Below are 21,302 nucleotides of genomic sequence, written 5' to 3' on the forward strand. Positions count from 1 at the left end.
GTCACAGAGGCTGCAGCCTTTTCATACTAGAACTTTCCCAGCATTTGCCGAAGAGGAATCCTTGTGACTGCTCTGGCTTCCAGAGTCAAGAACCGGGCTCCGGCCTTCAGCTTCCTCTCCTTCCACTGCCCCAGGACCTAGGCTTTCGGCCAGATCCGGCGCCCTACGCCGCTGCCGACCCCATCACGGCCCTTAGAAACGGCTGTCGAGCCACGAAGTGAACGGTTTAGCCCTAGGACTACGACTCCCAGAATGCCCTGGGGCCTCTTTGTCCGTAGCTGATTAGCGCTGCCAACCCCATAGCTTTCCGGGAAATGTAGTTCAATGGTTATCCGCTCGCTCCCGCCTCCGCCTCTTCTCCCACGCGGAGGTCCCAGGGGGAGGAGAAGGCTGGGGGCCAATATTGAGGGTCCAGGAGCGAGCAACTAGGGGCTCAGACCTTTGGGTCCTGGAAGGTCTCTCTCTCCTGTGTAATCGAAACAGGGAACCAGAAAAACCGAGGCCACGAGTCACACAAGTCCAGCAACAAGGGGCTGTCAGATCTAAGTAGGGACAGTACTCTCAGTCTCGAGTAATAAAAGTCCTCAAGGCCGGGCGCGGTGGCTCACGCCTGTAATCCTAGCACTGTGGGAGGCCGAGGCGGGCGGATCACGAGGTCAGGAGATAGAGTCCATCCTTGCCAACATGTGAAACCCCATCTCTACCAGAAAAACAAAATCTGGGCGTGATGGCGTGCGCCTGTAGTCTCCGCTATTTGGGAGGCTGAAGCAGGAGAATCGCTTGAACCGGGGAGGTGGAGGTTGCAGTAAACCAGATCATGCACTGCACTCCAGCCTGGCCACAGAGCTAGACTCCGCCTCCAAAAAAAAAAAAAAAAAGTCCTTAGAAGCACCCCGCCTTTTCCTCCACTCTCTCACTACTTACACACACACACACACACACACCGCTCTTGTTCCAAAAAAAGCCGCAGAGACAGGGATTGGTGCTGGGGACTTTTAATTCATACCTCCTGCTCTCTTCCCTGTGGCAGGTGAGTTGGGAACTGTACTGTAACTGTACAATTTCACTGTACCTGTAACTCTGTGAGAAGCCTAGAAGCATGGGATGAGTAGACGGGGGATGTGATCACAGTTGACTCTTCTTTCACCCTCCGAAAAACAGCAGGGGGCTCCTGAGATCTCAACAATCCTGTCCACCTTGGCCAGACCTCGCCCTCCTGCCTGGGTTTGAGGCTGAGTCCAAGGTCTGCATAACTTTAAATCCTTTTATCCCAGACCTGCCCAAAGCCAGATGTAGTGGTTTCGTGAGTTCAGGGGCAGACAGTGATTAGCAATGAGCACAACACCTGCCAGCTTTTCACAAGCACAGAGGGTGTGTTTATGCCTGCACACTTCCAGAAATCAGATCCCAGACCCCCAGCGGCCCACCTACAGAGAAAGACCAACTTCCTTCATTGTGAGTGGCAGCCTGAACTCAGAGCCAATATATGCAGGTCTTGGCAGTTTACTATTTTAAAAAAGAGGTGTTCTTGGATTCCCTGGAAAGTTCCGCTCCAGAAGCTGCACCGTTTAGCAGTGATCCCTCACCCCACTTTCACATTTTAGCCTCGAAACAAATGAAAAAAAGTCTTTGAGGGACTGGGGACCGGGTTGGACAAACTCCCGCTCTGCTCACCAACTACCTTGGTTTTTCCAGAGACTGTGAACAGAGCAAGACGCCGGCCAACTAGACATGGTTTGTCTTTCATGTCGATCTTTCCAGCAATGCTGGGCACTGAGCTTCTAGTTGTACATTCATTAGATTCTTCACTTGGCCACGTCTGTAATCCCAGCATTCTGGGAGGCCAAAGTGGGAGGATTGCTTGAGGCCAGGAGTTCAACAACAAACGGACTGGACAATATCACAAGGTCTTGTCTCTACAAAAATAAAACATAAAAAAAAAAAATTAGCTGGGCCAGGCACAATGGCTCATGCCTGTAATCCCAGCACTTCAGGAAGCTGAGGCAGGTGGATCATGAGGTCAGGAGATTGAGACCATCCTGGCCAACATGGTGAAACGCCGATTCTGCTAAAAATACAAAAATTAGCCAGGTGTGGTGGTGTGCATCTGTAGTCCCGGCTATTCAGGAGGCTGAGGCAGGAGGATCCCTTGAGCTCAGGCATTTGAGGTTTCAGTGAGCTATGATCGTGACACCGCACTCCAGACTCCAGCCTGGGCAATAGAGCAAGACCCTGTCTCCAAAAACAAAAAACCGAAAAGATTCTTCACTTTAGTTACCTGGATTTCCAGAACCCATCCCCTCCAGAAGGGCCCTGCAGGGTTCTTCACAGCCATCGGACCTGGCCCTCTCTAGAACAAGTCTCCCTCTAGAATCACTCCAGAAACACAGAAAAGGAATTGCTGAATGCTTGCTCTGGACCATTCATGTGTTCCTTCAGTCTTCTGAGGACTCAGGGGAGAGGTAACCCTTTTCTAGAAAAGAGCAGAGGGAGAGTTTCCTATTCCTGGGGGCAGTCATCTGGAACTACTCTAGATATGGGCTGGGAAGAGCAGGTGGGCACTGTGGCTTCTAGAATAGCCTGCCAGCCATCAGAAAAAGACATTTTGCTAGTTCTAGATGTTCAGACAGTTCCAGAAAGCTCCCCCTTCTCTCCAACTCTCCCAACTAGAATCGCTCTGGAAAGGGTGTCCATTGGCTTCAGGAACACCACAAGCTTCTCCAGAAGATGCCAGGCTTCTGGAGCCACAGCCTGCTGGCTCTAGAAAGATCAGGCTAGGCCGGGCGCGGTGGCTCACGCCTGTAATCCCAGCACTTTGGGAGGCCGAGGCGGGTGGATCACAAGGTCAAGAGATCGAGACCATCCTGGTCAACATGGTGAAACCCTGTCTCTACTAAAAATACAAAAAATTAGCTGGGCATAGTGGCATGTGCCTGTAATCCCAGCTACTCGGGAGGCAGAGGCAGGATAATTTGCCTGAACCCAGGAGGCGGAGGTTGTGGTGAGCCGAGATCGCACCATTGCACTCCAGCCTGGGTAACAAGAGCGAAACTCTGTCTCAAAAAAAAAAAAAAGAAAGATCAGGCTATTCTGGAAAGTCTCCCCAGCTCTCAAGGCTCAGCCAATGTCCCGAGTGGAGACAGGTCTGCGTTAATGCCCACCCACTCGGGCAGGAAGGCGGCCTCCGGCTTAAAGATCTTCAGGAACTCTGAGTCTGGCAGGGTGAAGTTGGCCAGGTAGACAGTGTCTCCGCCAGCCAGGTAGGCAGCCCAGAAGCCGAAGGTGCCGATGGTCATGATGGTGTGGTTGCACTGCGTGAGCAGGGCAAAGTCTTTCCACGGCAAAGCCTCCCGTCCATCGCCAGCAAACATCACGTCGCCCTTCGAGGCGTCGATGTTTTCTCTACACCACTCCATGCCGTTGCTTGTGACCACAAACACCGGGGCTTCGTGCCTTGCCCGGAACCAGTCCATGGCCTCCCGGAGGTAGGCGCTGTTGCCCACCACGCCCTTCCAGCGCTGAGGCATCACCTGGAGGTAGTCCCCACGGCGCACGTGGACGCCCACAAAGGTGCGCGGCCGGTCCCCCGAGCGGCCCAGGCGGAGCCGCCGCAGCACACTCTGCGCCTCTTCGCGAAGGTGGTCGTGCAGAGTGAACTCACTGCGGATCTGTTCCCGGAGGTGATGGAAGAACGTCCAGGAGCAGGGGAAGCCGGAGAGCTTCAGGAAAGGGTCCCCCAAGTCCGCGTACTCCTCCGACATCCAGTCGTGGAGCTGCAGCTCCCGCCAGGGCGTGCTGCTGTCCACCTCCGGGGCCAGCACGGGCAGCGTGATGCGGAAGACCGGGGCCAGCGTGGCGTGCATGGCGGGCAGGATGAAGGCTCGGCGACCGTTGAGCTGGGCCAGAGCCAGCAGCGTGGCATACTGCCCCATCTGGTTACCAAACCGGCCATCGGGGTAGATAGTCCAGGTGCCGGAGAGGGAGGCAGGGTGCTGGGGACAGGGAGAGGAGGTGTTGGGGCTCATCGGGGAATCCGGCAGGCAAAAGATGGCCACGGGGGCTGTCACCAGGCGGTCAGGACACAGGATCGACAGGCCTAGGCCGTGTCGAATGCTGTCTTGGTAGATGTGGAGGAAGAAGGAGATTGCAGAGAGGACACAGACTAGCAGGAAGGCCAGACAGAGGTGACGATGGCTCAGGGGCCACATGGCTGCAGGGGAGGAAAGGAGAATTAGCAGATGCGCAGAGGTTGAGCAGGGGCGGCTGAGGAGGGATGGGGGAGGAGAGGGAGGCCGGGAGTTCATTTTCCCTCCATTGCAGGGAAAGAGGAAGCTAAAGGTTTAGACTCCTGGGGCTGAGGTAGGGAGAGTCCGAGTCCTAGGTTTGAGGGATAAGAGCTTTGTGATCTCTGGGCGTGGGGGATTGGAAGACAGTGAAGTGGTTTTCAAGGTAGCCATGGGTTGGCTGGGCACTGTGGCTCACATCTGTAAGCCCAGCATATTGGGAGCTGAGATGGGAGGATCTCTTGAGCCTAGGAGTTCCAGATCAGCCTCGGCAACAGAGCAAGACTCTACTTTTACATTAAAAAAAAATTAAAATTAGTGGCCGGGCGCGGTGGCTCACGCCTATATAATCCCAGCACTTTGGGAGGCCGAAGCGGGTGGATCACGAGGTCAAGAGATGGAGACCATCCTGGTCAACATGGTGAAACCCCGTCTCTACTAAAAATACAAAAATTAGCTGGGCACGGTGGTGCCATCTCAAAAAGAAAAATTAAAATTAGCTTGGCATGGCCTGGGCGTGGTGGCTCAGGCCTGTAATCCCAGCACTTTGGGAGGCCAAGGCAGGCGGATCACCTGAGGTCGGGAGTTCAAGAACAGCCTGACCAACATGGTGAAACCCCATCTCAACTAAAAATACAAAATTAGTCCGGTATGGTGGCACATGCCTGTAATCCCAGCTACGCAGGAAGCTGAAGCAGGAGAATCGCTTGAACCCAGAAGTCGGAGGCTGCTGTGAGCTGAGATCACGCCATTGCACTCCAGCCTGGGCAGAAGAGTGAAGCTCCATCTCAAAGAAAGAAAGAGAGAGAGAGACAGAGAGGGAGAGAAGGAGGAAGGAAGGAAGGAAGAAAGGAGGGAAAGAAAGAAAAAGAAAATTAGCTAGGCATGGTGGCCTGTGTCTGTGGTCTCAGCTACACAGGAGCTATGGTGACTGCATCCCACAGTGAGCCACGACAGCACTGCTGCGCTCTAGCCTGGGCACAGAGAGGGACCCTGTCTAACAACAACAACAACGACAAAGCAAAGGCCGGGCGCCGTGGCTCAAGCCTGCAATCCCAGCACTTTGGGAGGCCGAGGCGGGTGGATCACGAGGTCAAGAGATCGAGACCATCCTGGTCAACATGGTGAAACCCCGTCTCTACTAAAGATACAAAAAATTAGCTGGGCATGGTGGCGCGTGCCTGTAATCCCAGCTACTCGGGAGGCTGAGGCGGGAGAATTGCCTGATCCCAGGAGGCGGAGGTTGCGGTGAGCCGAGATCGCGCCATTGCACTCCAGCCTGGGTAACAAGAGCGAAACTCCGTCTCAGAAAAAAAAGAAAAAAAGCAAAAGACACCGATAGCCATGGTGCAGGTTCCTGCACTTTTCCTGCAGGAATCTCGAGTCTCCCCTCCTGTAAGGTCCACTGATCCTTCCTTCTTCCACCAGCCTGATTCTCAGGGGTACCTGCCTGTAAGGGGCAAAATCCACCACAGAGGTGATGATGGAAGAAACAGTCCGTGTGAAACAAGAGGGGCTGGAGGATCAGGAGCGGAAGGAGGATCTTGGTCCCGGAGGAGAAATGGCTGGGGAGGTGGTGGAGAGTCCTAGAGCCTTAGGAAGACCTAGAGAAGAGGTTGGGGTTGTACCTCTTCTTCCGGCTCTGAAGGAGTTGTTCCTGGGTCCCAGGCACCCGCAGTCCCCACTCACCTGAGCTCCTTGAAGTGGGTAGATCCACGCTTCGGGTGGCCAGAGCGCGCCGTCCGCCAAGGCTGGCCTTATCCGGCGGTCCCCGGAACGCCAGGCGCCCGGCTCTCCGGCCCCGCAGCCCTCCCCTCCGCGCAGCCTGCCCGGACTGGCAGCGAGGGCTTGGGGAGGGGAGGAAGGAGGGGGCGTGGCCGGGAGGATAGCAGCCTCCGCCCTCCCGGGCCGGGCAGGTGCCTAAAAGATGGAGCCCCGCCCCTCCCCTGACGCGGAGCCCCAGCGCCCGGGGCTAGGGCGATGGCCCCTGGTCCCACCGCTGCCCAGATCCGGGATGCGAGGGACCGCGCCCCGCCCCGCCGCCCCGGCATTGACCTGCACGAAAGCTTCACCCGGGGCAGCCTACCTGGCTTCCGAGCAGCCGCCGCATCCTTGCGTGGACCCGGAGCCCGAGCGCCCAGCTGCAAAGCTGTAGCCGGGAGGTCCAATCCGCCGCCCTCTCCTTCCCGGCGCCAGGGCTTAGAGTCGGCCCCAGGCACCTGGGTGCCTCGCGCCTGGCCACGCCCCAGCGGCTGGGCAGGGCCCCCGCACCTGGTCCCGGCGAGTGGGGCGATCCTCCGCCCCCTGCCGCGTCCTCCCGGGAATGGAGAACCTGTTTGCCGGGCTGCCGCGGGAGCGCACGGGGGCCTCCAGCCTGCAGGTGCCCCCACGCCCGCCAGGGTCTCCGATCTCGCACCCACCACCCCGTCCACACTTAAATTCCAGAATCCTAGCCCCTAGTGGCTCCTTTTGGAGAATTCTGGGGTCCCGTGCCAAACTGTTACTTTCCAGACCTGCACTGCGCGGAAGCAGCCATTCCGACGCTGGAGACTGGAGTGGAACAGGGTCTGCTTCCAGTGCCGTTAGCAGCACCCGTGGCGGCGGGCACCAGGAACAGAGGCCTCTGCCCGCTTGTCACCTAATTAAAGCATTTTCTCTGGTCCAAGACCCACCTCCAGCATCGCCAACCCGGAGCAGGGCATGCTGACTCCACCCAACATACATCAGTGTCAAGGACTCAGGAGTTCGACTTGATTCCCAGAAGTTTAACCATCATCTCTCCAGGCTCAGGACTCTGAGCACCCGAGACCCTTCCCCTCACACCCAAGAAGTCCTGCCCCTCCTCCCTCAGACCCAGGAGTCCAGACCCAGGACCCCTCTTCCCTCAGACCCAGGAGTCCAGACCCAGGACCCCTCTTCCCTCAGACCCAGGAGTCCAGACCTAAGACTCCTCCTCCCTCAGACCCAGGAATCGAGTCCCCCGCAGCCCCTCCTCCCTCAGACTGAGGAGTCCAGACCCCTGCCCCTCCTCCCTCAGACCCAGGAGTCCAGACCCAGGAACCCTCTTCCCTCAGACCCAGGACCCCTCCTCCCTCAGACCCAGGAGTCCAGACCCCAGCCCCTCCTCCCTCAGACCCAGGAGTCCAGACCCAGGATCCCTCTTCCCTCAGACCGAGGACCCCTCCTCCCTGAGACCCGGGAGTTCAGACCCCGACCTCCTCCCTCAGACCCAGGAGTCCAGACCCAGGACCCCTCTTCCCTCAGACCCAGGAGTCCAGACCTAAGACCCCTCCTCCCTCAGACCCAGGAATCGAGTCCCCCCCAGCCCCTCCTCCCTAAGACTGAGGAGTCCAGACCCCTGCCCCTCCTCCCTCAGACCCAGGAGTCCAGACCCAGGACCCCTCTTCCCTCAGACCCAGGACCCCTCCTCCCTCAGACCCAGGAGTCCAGACCCCAGCCCCTCCTCCCTCAGACCCAGGAGTCCAGACCCCAGCCCCTCCTCCCTCAGACCCAGGAGTCCAGACCCAGGATCCCTCTTCCCTCAGACCAAGGACCCCTCCTCCCTGAGACCCGGGAGTCCAGACCCCGACCTCCTCCCTCAGACCCAGGAGTCCAGACCCCAGCCCCTCCTCTCTCAGACCCAGGAGTCCAGACCCCAGCCCCTCCTCCCTCAGACCCAGGAGTCCAGGCCCCCAGGCCCTCCTCCCTCAGATGTAGAAGTCCTGTCCTTGCACCCTTAGGGGCTCCAGGCAATCAGCCAGCCTGTCTTACCTCTGGGCACCTGCTTCAGAGCCTGGCTCAGCTGCCAACTCCAGTCCGAGACTGTCACCCACTCCTCCCCCAGGTTATTTTAGGAGCACCTGCCTGAGCCTGGGATGGCTTCTCTGGTGAAAGAAACACCAGGATTGCATCAGGGAGGAGGATGCTGCGATGCCCAGGGTCTGAGCATCTGAGCAGGGGCAGAGGAGGTTGAGGTCGGCCCGCAGCCAGGTGAGAGGCTTCCAAGGCAGGGCACTGGGTCCCTGCGTCCCTACCGAGGTCACTTTTCCATCCAGCAATTGCCACCTTGCTGAGGATCAAGGAAACTCCGTGTCAGACCGTGCCCTTCCCACAAACTTAGAAATTCAGATAGGGGTCAGAAATGTCTCTTGTTCTTGAGATCTGCATGAATGAGCCAAGAGGTGGTTTTCCCAGGATCCCAGCACCCCTCCTTCCTCCGACTCAGGAACTCAAGACCCCAGATCCTTCTCTCTGAGACTCAGGAGTCTGGGCTCCCAGCCCCTTTTGTCTGAGTCCCAGCTAACCTGATCCTCCTCTCCCTCCTCCCCTAGACCCAGGAGTCTGGCCCCCCATTGAAAGGACCCCCAGATTGCATCATCCATCCATTCAGGCTGCCCTTGCCACGATGGAATTCTAGTTTCTGCCAAGTGGGTCAAATATCACGGTTCAGGCGCAGGGAGGCTGATTGGGCGGAACTGTCTGGGTATAAATTCTGGAGCTCCTACATCTATCCCCAAAAACAGGGGTGTCCTGTCAGCTGAGGATTCACCTGAAGGAGGACCGAGGCACTCAGGACAGCTGAGCAGTGATCTGTGATCTGCTCACCAGGAAAAGCAGAATCTGGCACGGATCTAGACCACGCGGCTTCTCCCACTCACACCCTGGATATCGCCCGAGGACTGAGCCATTGATGGGCTCGGAGGAGGTCGGGTTGGAGCACCCTGCACTGTGGGTTTCTGTGCTGGCTGGTCTCCTGCTGGGAACCTGCCAGGCGCACCCCATCCCTGACTCCAGTCCCCTCCTGCAATTTGGAGGCCAAGTCCGGCAGCGGTACCTCTACACAGATGACGCCCAGCAGACAGAAGCCCACCTGGAGATCAGGGAAGATGGCACAGTGGCAGGGGCTGCCCACCAGAGTCCCGAAAGTGAGTGTGGGCCAGGGCCTGAGTCCAAGGGAGGAGGGGCTAGGGCCTGGACTCCTGGGTCTGAGGGAGGAGGGGCTGGGGGGGTCTGGACACTGGGTCTGAGGGAGGAGGGGCTGGGGGGATCTGGACACTGGGTCTGAGGGAGGAGGGGCTGGGGACTTGGACTTCTGGGTCTGAGGGAGGAGGGACTGGGGGCCTGGACTCCTGGGTCTGAGGGAGGAGGGGCTGGGGGCCTGGACTCCTGGGTCTGAGGGAGGAGGGGCTGGGGGGGTCTGGACACTGGGTCTGAGGGAGGAGGGGCTGGGGCCTGGACTCCTGGGTCTGAGGGAGGAGGGGCTGGGGCCTGGACTCCTGGGTCTGAGGGAGGAGGGGCTGGGGCCTGGACTCCTGGGTCTGAGGGAGGAGGGACTGGGGGTCTGGACTCCTGGGTCTGAAGGAGGAGGGGCTGGGGTCTGGACACTGGGTCTGAGGAAGGAGGGGCTGGGGGCCTGGACTCCTGGGTCTGAGGGAGGAGGGGCTGGGCGGGTCTGGACACTGGGTCTGAGGGAGGAGGGGCTGGGGTCTTGCACTTCTGGGTCTGAGGGAGGAGGGGCTGGGGGCCTGGACTCCTGGGTCTGAGGGAGGAGGGACTGGAGGTCTGGACACTGGGTCTGAGGGAGGAGGGGCTGGGGTCTGGACACTGGGTCTGAGGGAGGAGGGGCTGGGGTCTGGACACTGGGTCTGAAGGAGGAGGGGCTGGGGACTTGGACTTCTGGGTCTGAGGAAGGAGGGGCTGGGGGCCTGGACTCCTGGGTCTGAGTGGGGAGGGGCTGGGGTCCAGACTCCTGGGTCTGAGGGAGGAGGGGCTGGGGCCTGGACTCCTGGGTCTGAGGGAGGAGGGACTGGGGGTCTGGACTCCTGGGTCTGAAGGAGGAGGGGCTGGGGTCTGGACACTGGGTCTGAGGGAGGAGGGGGCTTCACCTGGACTCCTAGGGCTGGGACAGAGCGGGGTGGGAAGAGTTCCTCTAGGCACCTTACCACTTTCTCCCCTTAGGTCTCTTGCAGCTGAAAGCCTTAAAGCCAGGGGTTATTCAAATCTTGGGAGTCAAGACATCCAGGTTCCTGTGCCAGAGGCCAGACGGGGCGCTGTATGGATCGGTGAGTTTCCGGGACCCTCCTCGGCCCCCACCGCTCCTCCTGGCTGCCGCCCTCACAGCCTGGGGTGCCATGTCTTGCTCATCCCCCGGAGCCAGACTTGATTCTAATCGCTCTGCACGTCCTGATCTCATGTCAACCTTTGGAAGTTGAGGTTGTTGTCATCAGCGTTCGCAAGATGAGGAAACTGAGGCCCAGGCCAAGGCACCACGACCTCAATCACGTGATGTGTGGAGCCAGCCTGGCCTGAGACTCAGGGGTGATCATCTAGTACTCAGTGACACCTGCCCCTGCCCACACAGCCCCTGTGTGCACGGCTCCTGCTGGGCACAGGGACGCTCAGGGAAGCCATGGCCAGGAAAGTGACCAGGACCTTGGGTGCTAGGGGGACCCACAAGCCTGGCCTGAGAGAGCACTGACTGCTCGGAGGGCTGGAATGTTCTCTGTGAAGTCTGCATTGACAGGAGGGGTCCTGCAGGACAGACCTGGGGTAGAAAAGAAATCTCCTGTTGGTGTTTGTTACCTAGAGCAGGGACTGGGCCTGGACTCCTGGGTCTGAGGGAGGAGGGACAGGGGACTGGACTCCTGGGTCTGAGGCAGGAGGGGCTGGGGGCCTGGACTCCTGGGTCTGAGGGAGGAGGGGCTGGGGGCCTGGACTCCCGGGTCTGAGGGAGGAGGGGCTGGGGGCCTGGACTCCTGGGCCTGAGGGAGGAGGGGCTGGGGGCCTGGATTCCTGGGTCTGAGTGGGGAGGGGCTGGGGTCTGGACTCCTGGGTCTGAGGGAGGAGGCACTGGGACCTGGACTCCTGGGTCTGAGGGAGGAGGGGCTGGGACCTGGACTCCTGGGTGTGAGGAGGGAGGGGCTGGGGTCTGGACTCCTGGGTCTGAGGGAGGAGGCACTGGGACCTGGGCTCCTGGGTTTGAGGGAGGAGGCACTGGGACCTGGACTCCTGGGTCTGAGGGAGGAGGGGCTGGGACCTGGACTCCTGGGTGTGAGGGGGGAGGGGCTGGGGTCTGGACTCCTGGGTCTGAGGGAGGAGGCACTGGGACCTGGACTCCTGGGTCTGAGGGAGGAGGGGCTGAGACCTGGACTCCTGGGTGTGAGGGGGGAGGGGCTGGAGCCTGGACTCCTGGGTCTGAGGGAGGGGCTGGGACCTGGACTCCTGGGTGTGAGGAGGGAGGGGCTGGGGCCTGGACTCCTGGGTCTGAGGGAGGAGGCACTGGGACCTGGGCTCCTGGGTTTGAGGGAGGAGGCACTGGGACCTGGACTCCTAGGTCTGAGGGAGGAGGGGCTGGGACCTGGACTCCTGGGTCTGAGGGAGGAGGGGCTGGGACCTGGACTCCTGGGTCTGAGGGAGGAGGGTCTGGGGCCTGGACTCCTGGGTCTGAGGGAGGAGGGTCTGGGGCCTGGACTCCTGGGTCTGAGGGAGGAGGGTCTGGGGCCTGGACTCCTGGGTTTGAGGGAGGAGGCACTGGGACCTGGATTGCTGGGTCTGAGTGGGGAGGGGCTGGGGTCTGGACTCCTGGGTCTGAGGGAGGAGGCACTGGGACCTGGACTCCTGGGTCTGAGGGAGGAGGGTCTGGGGCCTGGACTCCTGTGTCCTGCAACAGGAGAACATAGAGGAACGCTGTCTCTGATCCTGTTCTTTGTCCCCTAGCTCCACTTTGACCCCGAGGCCTGCAGCTTCCGGGAGCTGCTTCTTGAGGACGGATACAATGTGTACCAGTCTGTGGCCCACGGCCTCCCGCTGCACCTGCCAGGGAGCAGGTCACCACCCCGGGACCCTGCACCCCGAGGACCAGCTCGCTTCCTGCCACTACCAGGCCTGCCCCCTGAACCCCCAGAGCCGCCAGGAATCCTGGCCCCTGAGCCCCCCGACGTGGGCTCCTCAGACCCTCTGAGCATGGTGGGGCCTTCCCAAGGCCAAAGCCCCAGCTACGCTTCCTGAGGTTACGGGCTGTTTACTATTGCATCTCCTCTTTATTTATTAGGTTATTTATCTTATTTATTTTTTTATTTTTCTTACTTGAGATAATAAAGAGTTGGAGAGGAGGTTGGCCGTGAACATGTGTGAGCATTTGAGGGAAGAAATGGGATCTGTTTCCTCGTTGCCCTTTCCACCTCCCCTCAAGTTGGCCCGGCATCCTGGCTTCCCGCTGGGCCTCACTTTTCTACCCTGCTAAAGCGTCCTCAGGGAGTCTGGACTATCCCTGCTCTTTGAGAGGGCAAGACTGGCCGGGCGAGGTGGCTCATGCCTGTAATCCTAGCACTTTGGGAGGCCAAGGCAGGCAGATCACAAGGTCAGGAGTTCGAGACCAGCCTGACCAACATGATGGTGAAACCCCATCTCTACTAAAAATGCAAAATGAGCCGGGCATGGTGGTGGCACATGCCTGTAATCCCAGCTACTCAGGAGGCTGAGGCAGGAGAATCGCTTGAACCCAGGAGGCAGAGATTGCAGTGAGCCAAGATCGCACCACTGTACTCTAGCCTGGATGACAGAGCAAGACTCTAAATAAATAAATAAATAAGCCAGGCTTGGTGGCTCATGCCTATAATCGCAGCCCTTTGGGAGTCTGAGACAGATTGCCTGAGGTTAGGAGTTTGAGACCAGCCTTGCCAACATGTCTCTACTATAAATATAATAACTAGCTGGACATGGTGGTGGGCACCTGTAATCTCAGCTACTTGGGAGTCTGAGGCAGGAGAATGGCTTGAACCTGGGAGGCGTAGGTTGCGTGAGCCGAGATCACACCACTGTCCTCCAGCCTGTGCAGTAGAGACTCTGCCCCCACCCCCGCACAAAAAAAAAAAAGTTAAAAAAAATAAAAATAAAAGGGCAGGACTTTTGTCTCCACCCCCTCAACTTGTGCTGGCATTGTGTTACTATTTCTCAGAGCTACCTCAATAACTGGGGAGCTTTTACAAAGTGACACAGCAGGCTCGCATCCTCATGGGAGATGTAGTTTTCTGGCTTCATTTAGCAGCGGGAATGAGATCTCTTGGTCCTCAAATCTGAGCCAAGGACTCCTGCATCCTGGGGTGGGTTTGGTGCTCGTGTAACGCCCAAAGGTTCTGGGGAATCAGAGGGTTGGACACCCAGACACCTGGGTCCCAGGAGGATTGGGGACTACAGATGTAGACACCCTGCTCTAAGAAAGGAGGGGCTGGAGGGTGGGAGTCTGGGGTCTCCACAAGAGGAGCTGACATTTGGAATTCCTCCATATAGGTCCTTACTGACTTTTAATATTTATTTATTTATCTATTTTGGTTTTTTGAGTCAGAATCTTGCTCTGTCGCCCAGTCTGGAGTGCAGTGGCACTACCTCGGCTCACTGCTACCTCTGCCTCCCAGGCTCAAGTGATTCTCCTGCCTCAGCCTCTGGAGTACCTCAGATTACAGGCACCACCACCACCACGCCCAGCTAATTTTTGTGTTTTTAGTAGAAATGGGTTTTCGCCATGTTGGCCAGGCTGGTCTCAAACTCCTGACCTCAGGTGATCCACCCACCTTGGCTCCCAAAGTGCTGGGATTACAGGTGTGAGCCACTGTGCCCAGCATTTATTTATTTATTTATTTATTTTTGAGACAGTTTCGCTCTTGTTGCCCAGGCTGGAGTGCAGTGGCGCCATCTCGGCTCACCGCAACCTCCGACTTCTGGATTCAGTCAATTCTCCTGCCTCAGCCTCCCGAGTAGCTGGGACTACAGGCACGCGCCACCACACCCAGCTAATTTTGTGTTTTTAGTAGAGACAGGGGTTCTCCACATTGGCCATGCTGGTCTCGAACTCCTAACCTCAGGTGATCTGCCTGCCTCGGCCTCCCAAAGTGCTGGGATTACAGGACTAAGTCACCGCACCGGCCCTATTTTTATTTTTATTTATTTATTTATTATTAATTTTTTGATTTTTTTGAGACAGAGTTTCGCTCTTGTTACCCAGGCTGGAGTGCAATGGTGCGATCTCGGCTCACCACAACCTCCACCTCCTGGGTTCAGGCAATTCTCCTGCCTCAGCCTCCCGAGTAGCTGGAATTACAGGCACGCGCCACCGTGCCCAGCTAATTTTTTGTATTTACAGTAGAGACGGGGTTTCACCATGTTGACCAGGATGGTCTCGATCTCTTGACCTCGTGATCCACCCGCCTCGGCCTCCCAAAGTGCTGGGATTACAGGCATGAGCCATCGTGCCCGGCCTTATTTTTTTATTTTTGAGACTGAGTCTCTGTTGCCCAGGCTGGAGTGCATTGGCACGATCTCACTGCCACCTCCGCCTCCCGGGTTCAATCGATTCTCCTGCCTCATCCTCCCGAGAAGCTGGGACTACAGGTGTGAGCTACCACACCCGGCATGGACTTCGGCTGGGGCTCCTTCCCATGTTCCTTATGTAATGAATGTCATAGATTCCAGTCCTGGCAAGCACATTGCCTGGTCTCCCTCCCCTCACACAACCGAGATTTCCATATTGTCTTTCGAGTCACTTCCTGGTAGCAAGGAAGCGGGCCTGTGCCAGCCCCGAGAGCTGCAGCCCGGCGGCGGGGTCTGTCATCTTGGACCCTTCGTGTTAAGTCCAAAGTTCAAGTGAGAGAAATATCGCAGTCAAAAGAGCATAACTGTGGGTGGCCGAGGTCAGTGGAGGGATTCGATGCCCAGAAAAACGAAAGTCAGCATTTGTAGAAACTGCAGCTTTCCACTCCGATGGCACAAGCCTGGCTCAGTCAAGGGAGAGAAACAGAACTTGAAATTTCACAAAGCTCCCTGGTTTAGGTCCTGGGGGTGACTCAGGTGAGATGTTAGCTCCTTGTCAGAAAAGTCCCCACCTCCTGCTGTCAAGGAAAAATGAGGTGGCCAGTGTGAAAAGGAGGAGGGAGAGCTGGGCACCATCCTGACCCGGTTCCCACCTGCCCGCCATACCAGGCCGGAGACCAGGAGACACACACCCAGAGGGAAGGGAAGAGACAGACACCCAGAGAGAGAGGGGGATAGAGACCCAGAGAGAGGGGGGACAGAGATCCAGAGAGAGGGGGACAGAGACCCAGAGAGAGAGGGGGACAGAGACCCAGAGAGAGGGAGACAGAGACCCAGAGAGAGAGGGGGACAGAGACCCAGAGAGAGAGGGGGACAGAGACCCAGAGTGAAAGGGGATCAGGGACCCGATGTGGTGCATAGACCCAGAGGGGGAGACAAAGACCCAGAGAGAGGGGGACAACGACCCAGAGAGAGAGGGGGACAGAGACCTGGGGGGGGGACAGAGACCCAGAGAGAGGGGGAGAGACCCAGAGAGAGAGGGGGACAGAGACCCAGAGAGAGGGGAGGACAGAGACCCAGAGGGAGAGGGGGACAGAGACCCAGAGAGAGGGGAGGACAGAGATCCAGAGAGAGGGGAGGACAGAGACTTAGAGAGAGGGGGGGACAGAGACCCAGAGAGAGAGAGGGACAGAGATCCAGAGAGAGAAGGAGACAGACCCAGAGAGAGGGGGACAGAGATCCAGGGGAGGACAGAGACCCAGAGAGAGAGAGAGGGACAGAGACCCAGAGAGAGAAGGACAGGGACTCAGAGACAGAGAGACCCAGAGAGAGAGGGAGGAACAGAGATCCAGAGAGAGTAGACAGAGCCAGAGAGAGGGGGACATAGACCCAGAGTGGGGGAGGACAGAGACCCAGAGAGAGGGGAGGACAGAAACCCAGAGAGAGAGGGAGACAGGCCCAGAGAGAGGGGGACAGAGACCTAGAGAGAGGGGGAGACAGAGACCTAGAGAGATGGGGACAGAGACCCAGAGAGAGGAAAGGCAGGAAGGGAAGCTGAGAAATGTGTCCAAATGTGCACACTTCACTGTATCTGAGCACCTTGCACTCAAAATCCTGTTGTCCCCCTTCCAGTAGGAGCCCCTTTCCTCATCTGGACAGTCTGGGGTCCCGTGTCGGCCGATTCTCCGCAGGGTCCAGCCCACCAGCTCTCGAAGCTTCTAGACCTGCATCCAGCCTCAGCTCCTGGCCGGCCACACAGGCTGAGCGGCACTGAGTGGGCGGTGAGGAGCCTCCATAGGCACCCGGAGAAGTGCAGGCCCTTCCTTGCCCACTGATACTGACAGAACCCACACCGAGAGGCTGGTCTGGGATGGGATCTCGGGGGGATGGTGGGGCAGGACGGAAGCAGCTGAATGTTGAATTGGGGTGAATTTACTGACAGAGATTCCACACTCAAGCATTGGCTGTAGGGGCTGGGAGTCACTCTAGTTTGCTCTTTGATTGAGTGAAATCTGAATCCCAAATACTTTGTAAAAGTTGGCCAGGTGCAGTGGCTCACGCCTGTCATCCCAGCACTTTGGGAGGCTGAGGGGAAAGGATTGCTTGAGGCCAGGAGTTTGAGACCAGCCTGGGCAACATAATGAGACACCATCTCTACAAAAATTAAAATTTCAGCTACCCAGGAGGCTGAGGTGGGAGGATGATGGTGGGAGGAGCCTGGGAGAGTGATGGTGGCTGTGCCACTGCACTCCAGCCTGGGCGACACAGTGAGATCTGGTCTCTAAAAAATAACAAAAAAAATAGACAAGCCATGTGGCTCACGCCTGGAGTCAGCACTTCTGGAGGCTGACTGGGGAGGACTGCTTGAGACCAGGAGTTTGAGACAAGCCTGGGCAACAGAGAAAGACTTCTGTTTCTACGAGAAATACAAAAATTAGCCAGGTGTGGTGGCACATGCCTGTGGCCCCAGCTACTCGAGAGGCTGAGGGGGGAGGCCGAGGGGGGAGGCTCACCTGAGTCCAGAAGGTGGAGGCTGCAGTGAGTTATTATTGCACCAGTGCACTCCGGAACAAGTGGCCTACAGAGCAAGACCCCATCTCAAAAAAAAATGTGTTTTCTCTGTTGTGTCTATTTCCTCTTGTGCTCATTCTAATGTAGCTTTCACTTCTGATTTTTTTTTTTTGAGACGGAGTCTCACTCTGTCACCAGGCTGGAGTGCAATGGCGCGATCTCAGCTCACTGCAACCTCCGCCTCCTGGGTTCAAGCGATTCTCCTGCCTCAGCCTCCAGAGTAGCTGGGATGACAGGCATGCACCATCAAGCCTGGCTAATTTTTGTATTTTAAGTAGAGACGAGGATTCACCATGCTGGCCAGGCTGGTCTCGAACTCCTGACCTCACGCGATCCACCAGTCTCAGCCTCCCAATGTGCTGGAATAACAGGCGTGAGCCACTGCCTCCAGCCAACCACATACTTGGTGTGTTATAAAAACATGTATTCTCTCACAGTTCTGGGGATTAGCAAAATCCAGGCGTCAGCAGGGACATGCTCTCTCTCAAGGCTCCAGTGGGAAATCCTTCATTGTTTCTTCCGGCTTCTGCTGAATACTAGCAAATTACAGATGCTGCATCTTCACATGGCTTCTCCCCTTTGTGTGTCTGTGTCTTTTTGAAATTTTTTTTTAGGCTGGGCGAGGTGGCTCGCACCTGTAATCCCAGCACTTTGGGAGGCCAAGGTGGGTGAATGATGGAGTCAGGAGTCTGAGACCAGTCTGACCAACATGATCAAACCCCATCTCTACTAAAAATACAAAAATCAGCCCGGCGTGGTGGCGTGCGCCCATAATCCCAGCGACTTGGGAGGCTGACAGGAGAATCGCTTGAACCTGGGAGGCAGAGGTTGCAGTGAGCCGAGATAGTGCCACTGCACTCCAGTCTGGACGACACAGTGAGACTCCATCCCCAAAAAATACTTTTTTAAGAGACAGGGTCTCACTCCGTCACCCAGACTGGAGTGCAGTGGCGTGATCAGGGCTCAGTGCACCCTCAACATCCAGGGCTCAAGCTATCCTCCCACCTCAACCTCCTAAACAGATGGGATCACAGATGTGCATCACCACAGCTGGTTAGTTTTGTTTTTTTTTTTTTTTTTTTTGCTCTGTCGCCCAGGCTGGAGTGCAGTGGTAAGATCTTGGCTTACTGTAACATCCGCCTCCCGGGTTCTACCAATTCTCCTGCTTCAGCCGCCCAAGTAGCTGGGACTACAGGCGCTCGCCACCACGCCCAGCTAATTTTTGTATTTTAGTAGAGACGGGGTTTCACCATGTTGTCCAGGCTTGTCTTGAACTCCCGACCTCAGGTGATCCGCTTGCTTCAGCCTCCCAAAGTGCTGAGATGGCAGGTCTGAGACACCACGCCTGGCCCTGATAAGTTGCTTAACTTTTACGTTTGTACAGACGGGGGTCTCACTCTTTCGGCCAGGCTGGTCTTGAACTCCTGGACTCAAGCAATCTTCCCACCTTGGCCTCCCAAAGTGCTGGGATTATAGGTGTGAGCTACTGTGCCTGCCTCTTTGTCTTAATTTCACTCTTTGTATGAGGACGTCAGTCATAGAGGATTTAGCACACCCCCTAACTCCGTGAGACCTCACCTTGATTACCCTGATAAGTTGCTTAACTTTTACGTTTGTACAGACAGTATTTTCAAGGAAGGTCAAGTTCAGAGGTTCCAGGCAGACACGGAGCTTCTGGGACACTACTTCCCCAGGGCACACCTCTATATGGAGTTAGTCAACTTCCTCTTCTACTTCTTGAATTTAAGAGAGCTGTACCTCTGGAGGAAGTTTCACAGTTGGCGTTAGGGTGGGCCAGGATAGCTTTCTGAGCCTTAAAAGTCTTAAAGTTCTGGCTGGGCACAGTGGCTCAAGCCTGTAATTCCAACACTTTGGGAGGCGGAGGCGGGCAGATCATCTGAGGTCACAGTGAAACCCCGTCTCTACTAAGAATACAAAAATTAGCCAGGTATGGTGGTGCACACCTATAGTCCCAGCTACTCAGGAGGCTGAGGCACAGGAATCGCTGGAACCCCTGGTGGCAGAGGTCGCAGTAATTCAAGATCACGTCACTGCACTCCAGCCTGGGTGACAGAGCAAGACTGTCTCAAAAAAAAAAAAAAAAAACTATTCGAGCATGGTGGTGTGCACCTGTAATCCCAGCTACTCAGGAGGCTGAGGGAGGAGAATGGCTTGAACCCGGGAGGCAGAGGTTGCAGTGAGCTGAGATTGCACCGCTACACTCCAGCCTGGGTGACAGAGTGAGCCCCTGTCTCAAAATATATATATATATATATAAATAACAAATTAATAAGTCCACTCTTGCTGTTTCCCCACAGCATTGTATTCAGTATGTAACCACTCAGCACAGCCACTTCTCCAATATTCAAAAGCAAACTTCGTCCCCCACTGTGATCAGAACCTTCTCTCGGCTTTACTCTCTGAGCACCTGCCAAGATCCGCTGGGGTTTTGCTCCTCCACTGGCTTTCCTCAGTGTGGAGCTTTGCCCTTCCAAGAGGTTCTGCTGAGCGAGTATTTCCTGGGTCCCTGGGGAGCCAGGCTATTCCACATCTGACAGCTTCTCCACTGCACTCTGTCCTCCCCTACTCACTGGAGCCCCCAGAGATTTCACTACTTTTCTTGTTTTCTTTCACTGTTTTTTTTTTAGACGGAGTTTCACTCTTGTTGCCCAGGCTGGAGTGCAATGGCGCAATCTTGGCTCACCGCAACCTCTGCCTTCTGGGTTCAAGCGATTCTCCTGCTTCAGGCTGCCAAGTAGCTGGGATTACAGGCGCCCACCACCACACCAGGGTTATTTTGTATTTTCGGTAGAGATGGCGTTTCTCCACGTTGGTCAGGTTGGTCTCAAACCCCCGACCTCAGGTGATCGGCCAGCCTTGCTCTCCCAAAGTACTGGGATTACGGGCGTGAGCCACCACGCCCAGCTTCATTATTCTCAACACCAATGGCAGCGGTCTTCTTAGGACAGGGGACAGGTGGCCCCTGCTTGCTGGCGATGAGTGGCTCCACAGCATCACATGGACCGACTTTCTGAGCTGGAGCCTCTTGGAGATGCAGCGGTCTTTGGTGACTGGCACGGGCTGCTGCTTACTTTTGCTGCTCTTGGTAACCTCAGTCCACATCCCCTTCACGGCCTCCAGCACCACCTGGCAGTGCTATCGGAGGCCTTCACGAGGCCCAGGAGTTTCTTATTGTTGTGGCAGTTGATGAGCACTGGGTGCTGAAATCCCCCTCCTCTCATTTCTGCCGCTCCTCCAGGGTCATCTCACTCTTGGGCTTATTGAAGAGGCTCATGATCACTGCGCCCTTGGTTCACTCCTGTTTCTTCGGCGTTGCTGCTGTCTCTCTCCCTCCTTCCCTCCCTTCCTTTCCTCCTCCCTTCTTTCTTCCTTTCTCTCTTTTGGAAGAGGTTCACTCTCGTTTCGTCTGCATTACTGCTGCTTCTTTCTTTTTCTCTCTTCTTTTTTTGGAGGGACAGGGTCACTCGCCCAGGCTGCAGTGGCATGATCTTGGCTCACTGCAGCCTCCGCTTCCCAGATTCAAGCAACTCTCCTGCCTCAGCCTCCAAAGTAGCTGGGATTACAGATTACAGGTGCCTCCGCCTGGCTAATTTTTTGCTTTTTTTTTTTGAGAGAGAGAGAAAATCTCGCTCTGTTGCCCAGGCTGGAGTGCAGTGGGCTCACTGGAACCTCTGCCTCCTTGGTTCAAGAGATTCTCATGCTTCAGCCTCCCAAGTAGCTGAGATTACAAGTATGTGCCACCACACCTGGCTAATTTGGTGTTTTTACTACAGACGGGGTTTAACCATGTTGGCCAGCCTGGTCTTGAACTCTTGACCTCAGGTGATCTGCCCGCTTTGGCCTCCCAAAGTGCTGGGATTACAGGCATGAGCCACCGCACCTGACCAAAAACCAATCTGTATCATCACCCCACAGCATCATAACTTGAACCATTGCTCTTGTTTTTTTTTTTTTTTGAGACAGAGTCTCACTCTTGGGTCACTGCAACCTCCACCTCCTGGGTTCAAGCAATTCTCCTACCTCAGCCTCCAGAGTAGCTGGGATTACAGGTGCCTGCCACCACACCCGACTAATTTTTGCATTTTTGATAGAGACTGGGTTTCACCTTGTTGGCCAGGCTGG

The 21,302-nt window shown here is 56.6% G+C and overlaps 2 protein-coding genes across 7 annotated transcripts; one reads left to right on the forward strand and one right to left on the reverse strand.

Moving 5' to 3' along the window:
* The first annotated feature begins 3 nt into the window (after positions 1 to 3).
* Positions 4 to 13,180, forward strand: FGF21 (fibroblast growth factor 21). Of its 2 annotated transcripts, XM_078359357.1 has the most exons (5): positions 4 to 1,030; positions 1,696 to 8,273; positions 8,807 to 9,208; positions 10,242 to 10,345; positions 12,000 to 13,180. In XM_078359357.1, the coding sequence occupies exons 3-5, from the start codon at positions 8,974 to 8,976 to the stop codon at positions 12,288 to 12,290; spliced, it is 630 nt and encodes a 209-aa protein (XP_078215483.1). In that variant the 5' UTR covers positions 4 to 1,030; positions 1,696 to 8,273; positions 8,807 to 8,973; the 3' UTR covers positions 12,291 to 13,180. The 2 variants fall into 2 exon arrangements, with proteins under 2 accessions (XP_078215483.1, XP_035141103.1); XM_035285212.3 differs by having other exon boundaries at positions 4 to 8,273.
* Positions 980 to 6,898, reverse strand: FUT1 (fucosyltransferase 1 (H blood group)). Of its 5 annotated transcripts, none has more exons than XR_013530828.1 (3): positions 5,973 to 6,119; positions 2,279 to 4,210; positions 980 to 1,916 (listed from the first exon to the last, which is right to left on the reverse strand). XR_013530828.1 is itself a non-coding variant. In XM_054249639.2 (2 exons), exon 2 carries the CDS (start codon positions 4,206 to 4,208, stop codon positions 3,111 to 3,113), a length of 1,098 nt encoding a protein of 365 aa, XP_054105614.1. In that variant the 5' UTR covers positions 4,209 to 4,210; positions 6,370 to 6,898; the 3' UTR covers positions 980 to 3,110. The 5 variants fall into 5 exon arrangements, 3 of the variants coding, with proteins under 3 accessions (XP_054105614.1, XP_017823699.1, XP_054105613.1); XR_013530827.1 differs by having other exon boundaries at positions 2,279 to 5,887; XM_054249639.2 differs by lacking the exon at positions 5,973 to 6,119 and adding an exon at positions 6,370 to 6,898 and having other exon boundaries at positions 980 to 4,210.
* Positions 13,181 to 21,302: the final 8,122 nt, after the last annotated feature.

Source organism: Callithrix jacchus, chromosome 22 (genome assembly GCF_049354715.1).
Source record: "Callithrix jacchus isolate 240 chromosome 22, calJac240_pri, whole genome shotgun sequence".
Lineage (NCBI taxonomy): Eukaryota > Metazoa > Chordata > Mammalia > Primates > Cebidae > Callithrix > Callithrix jacchus.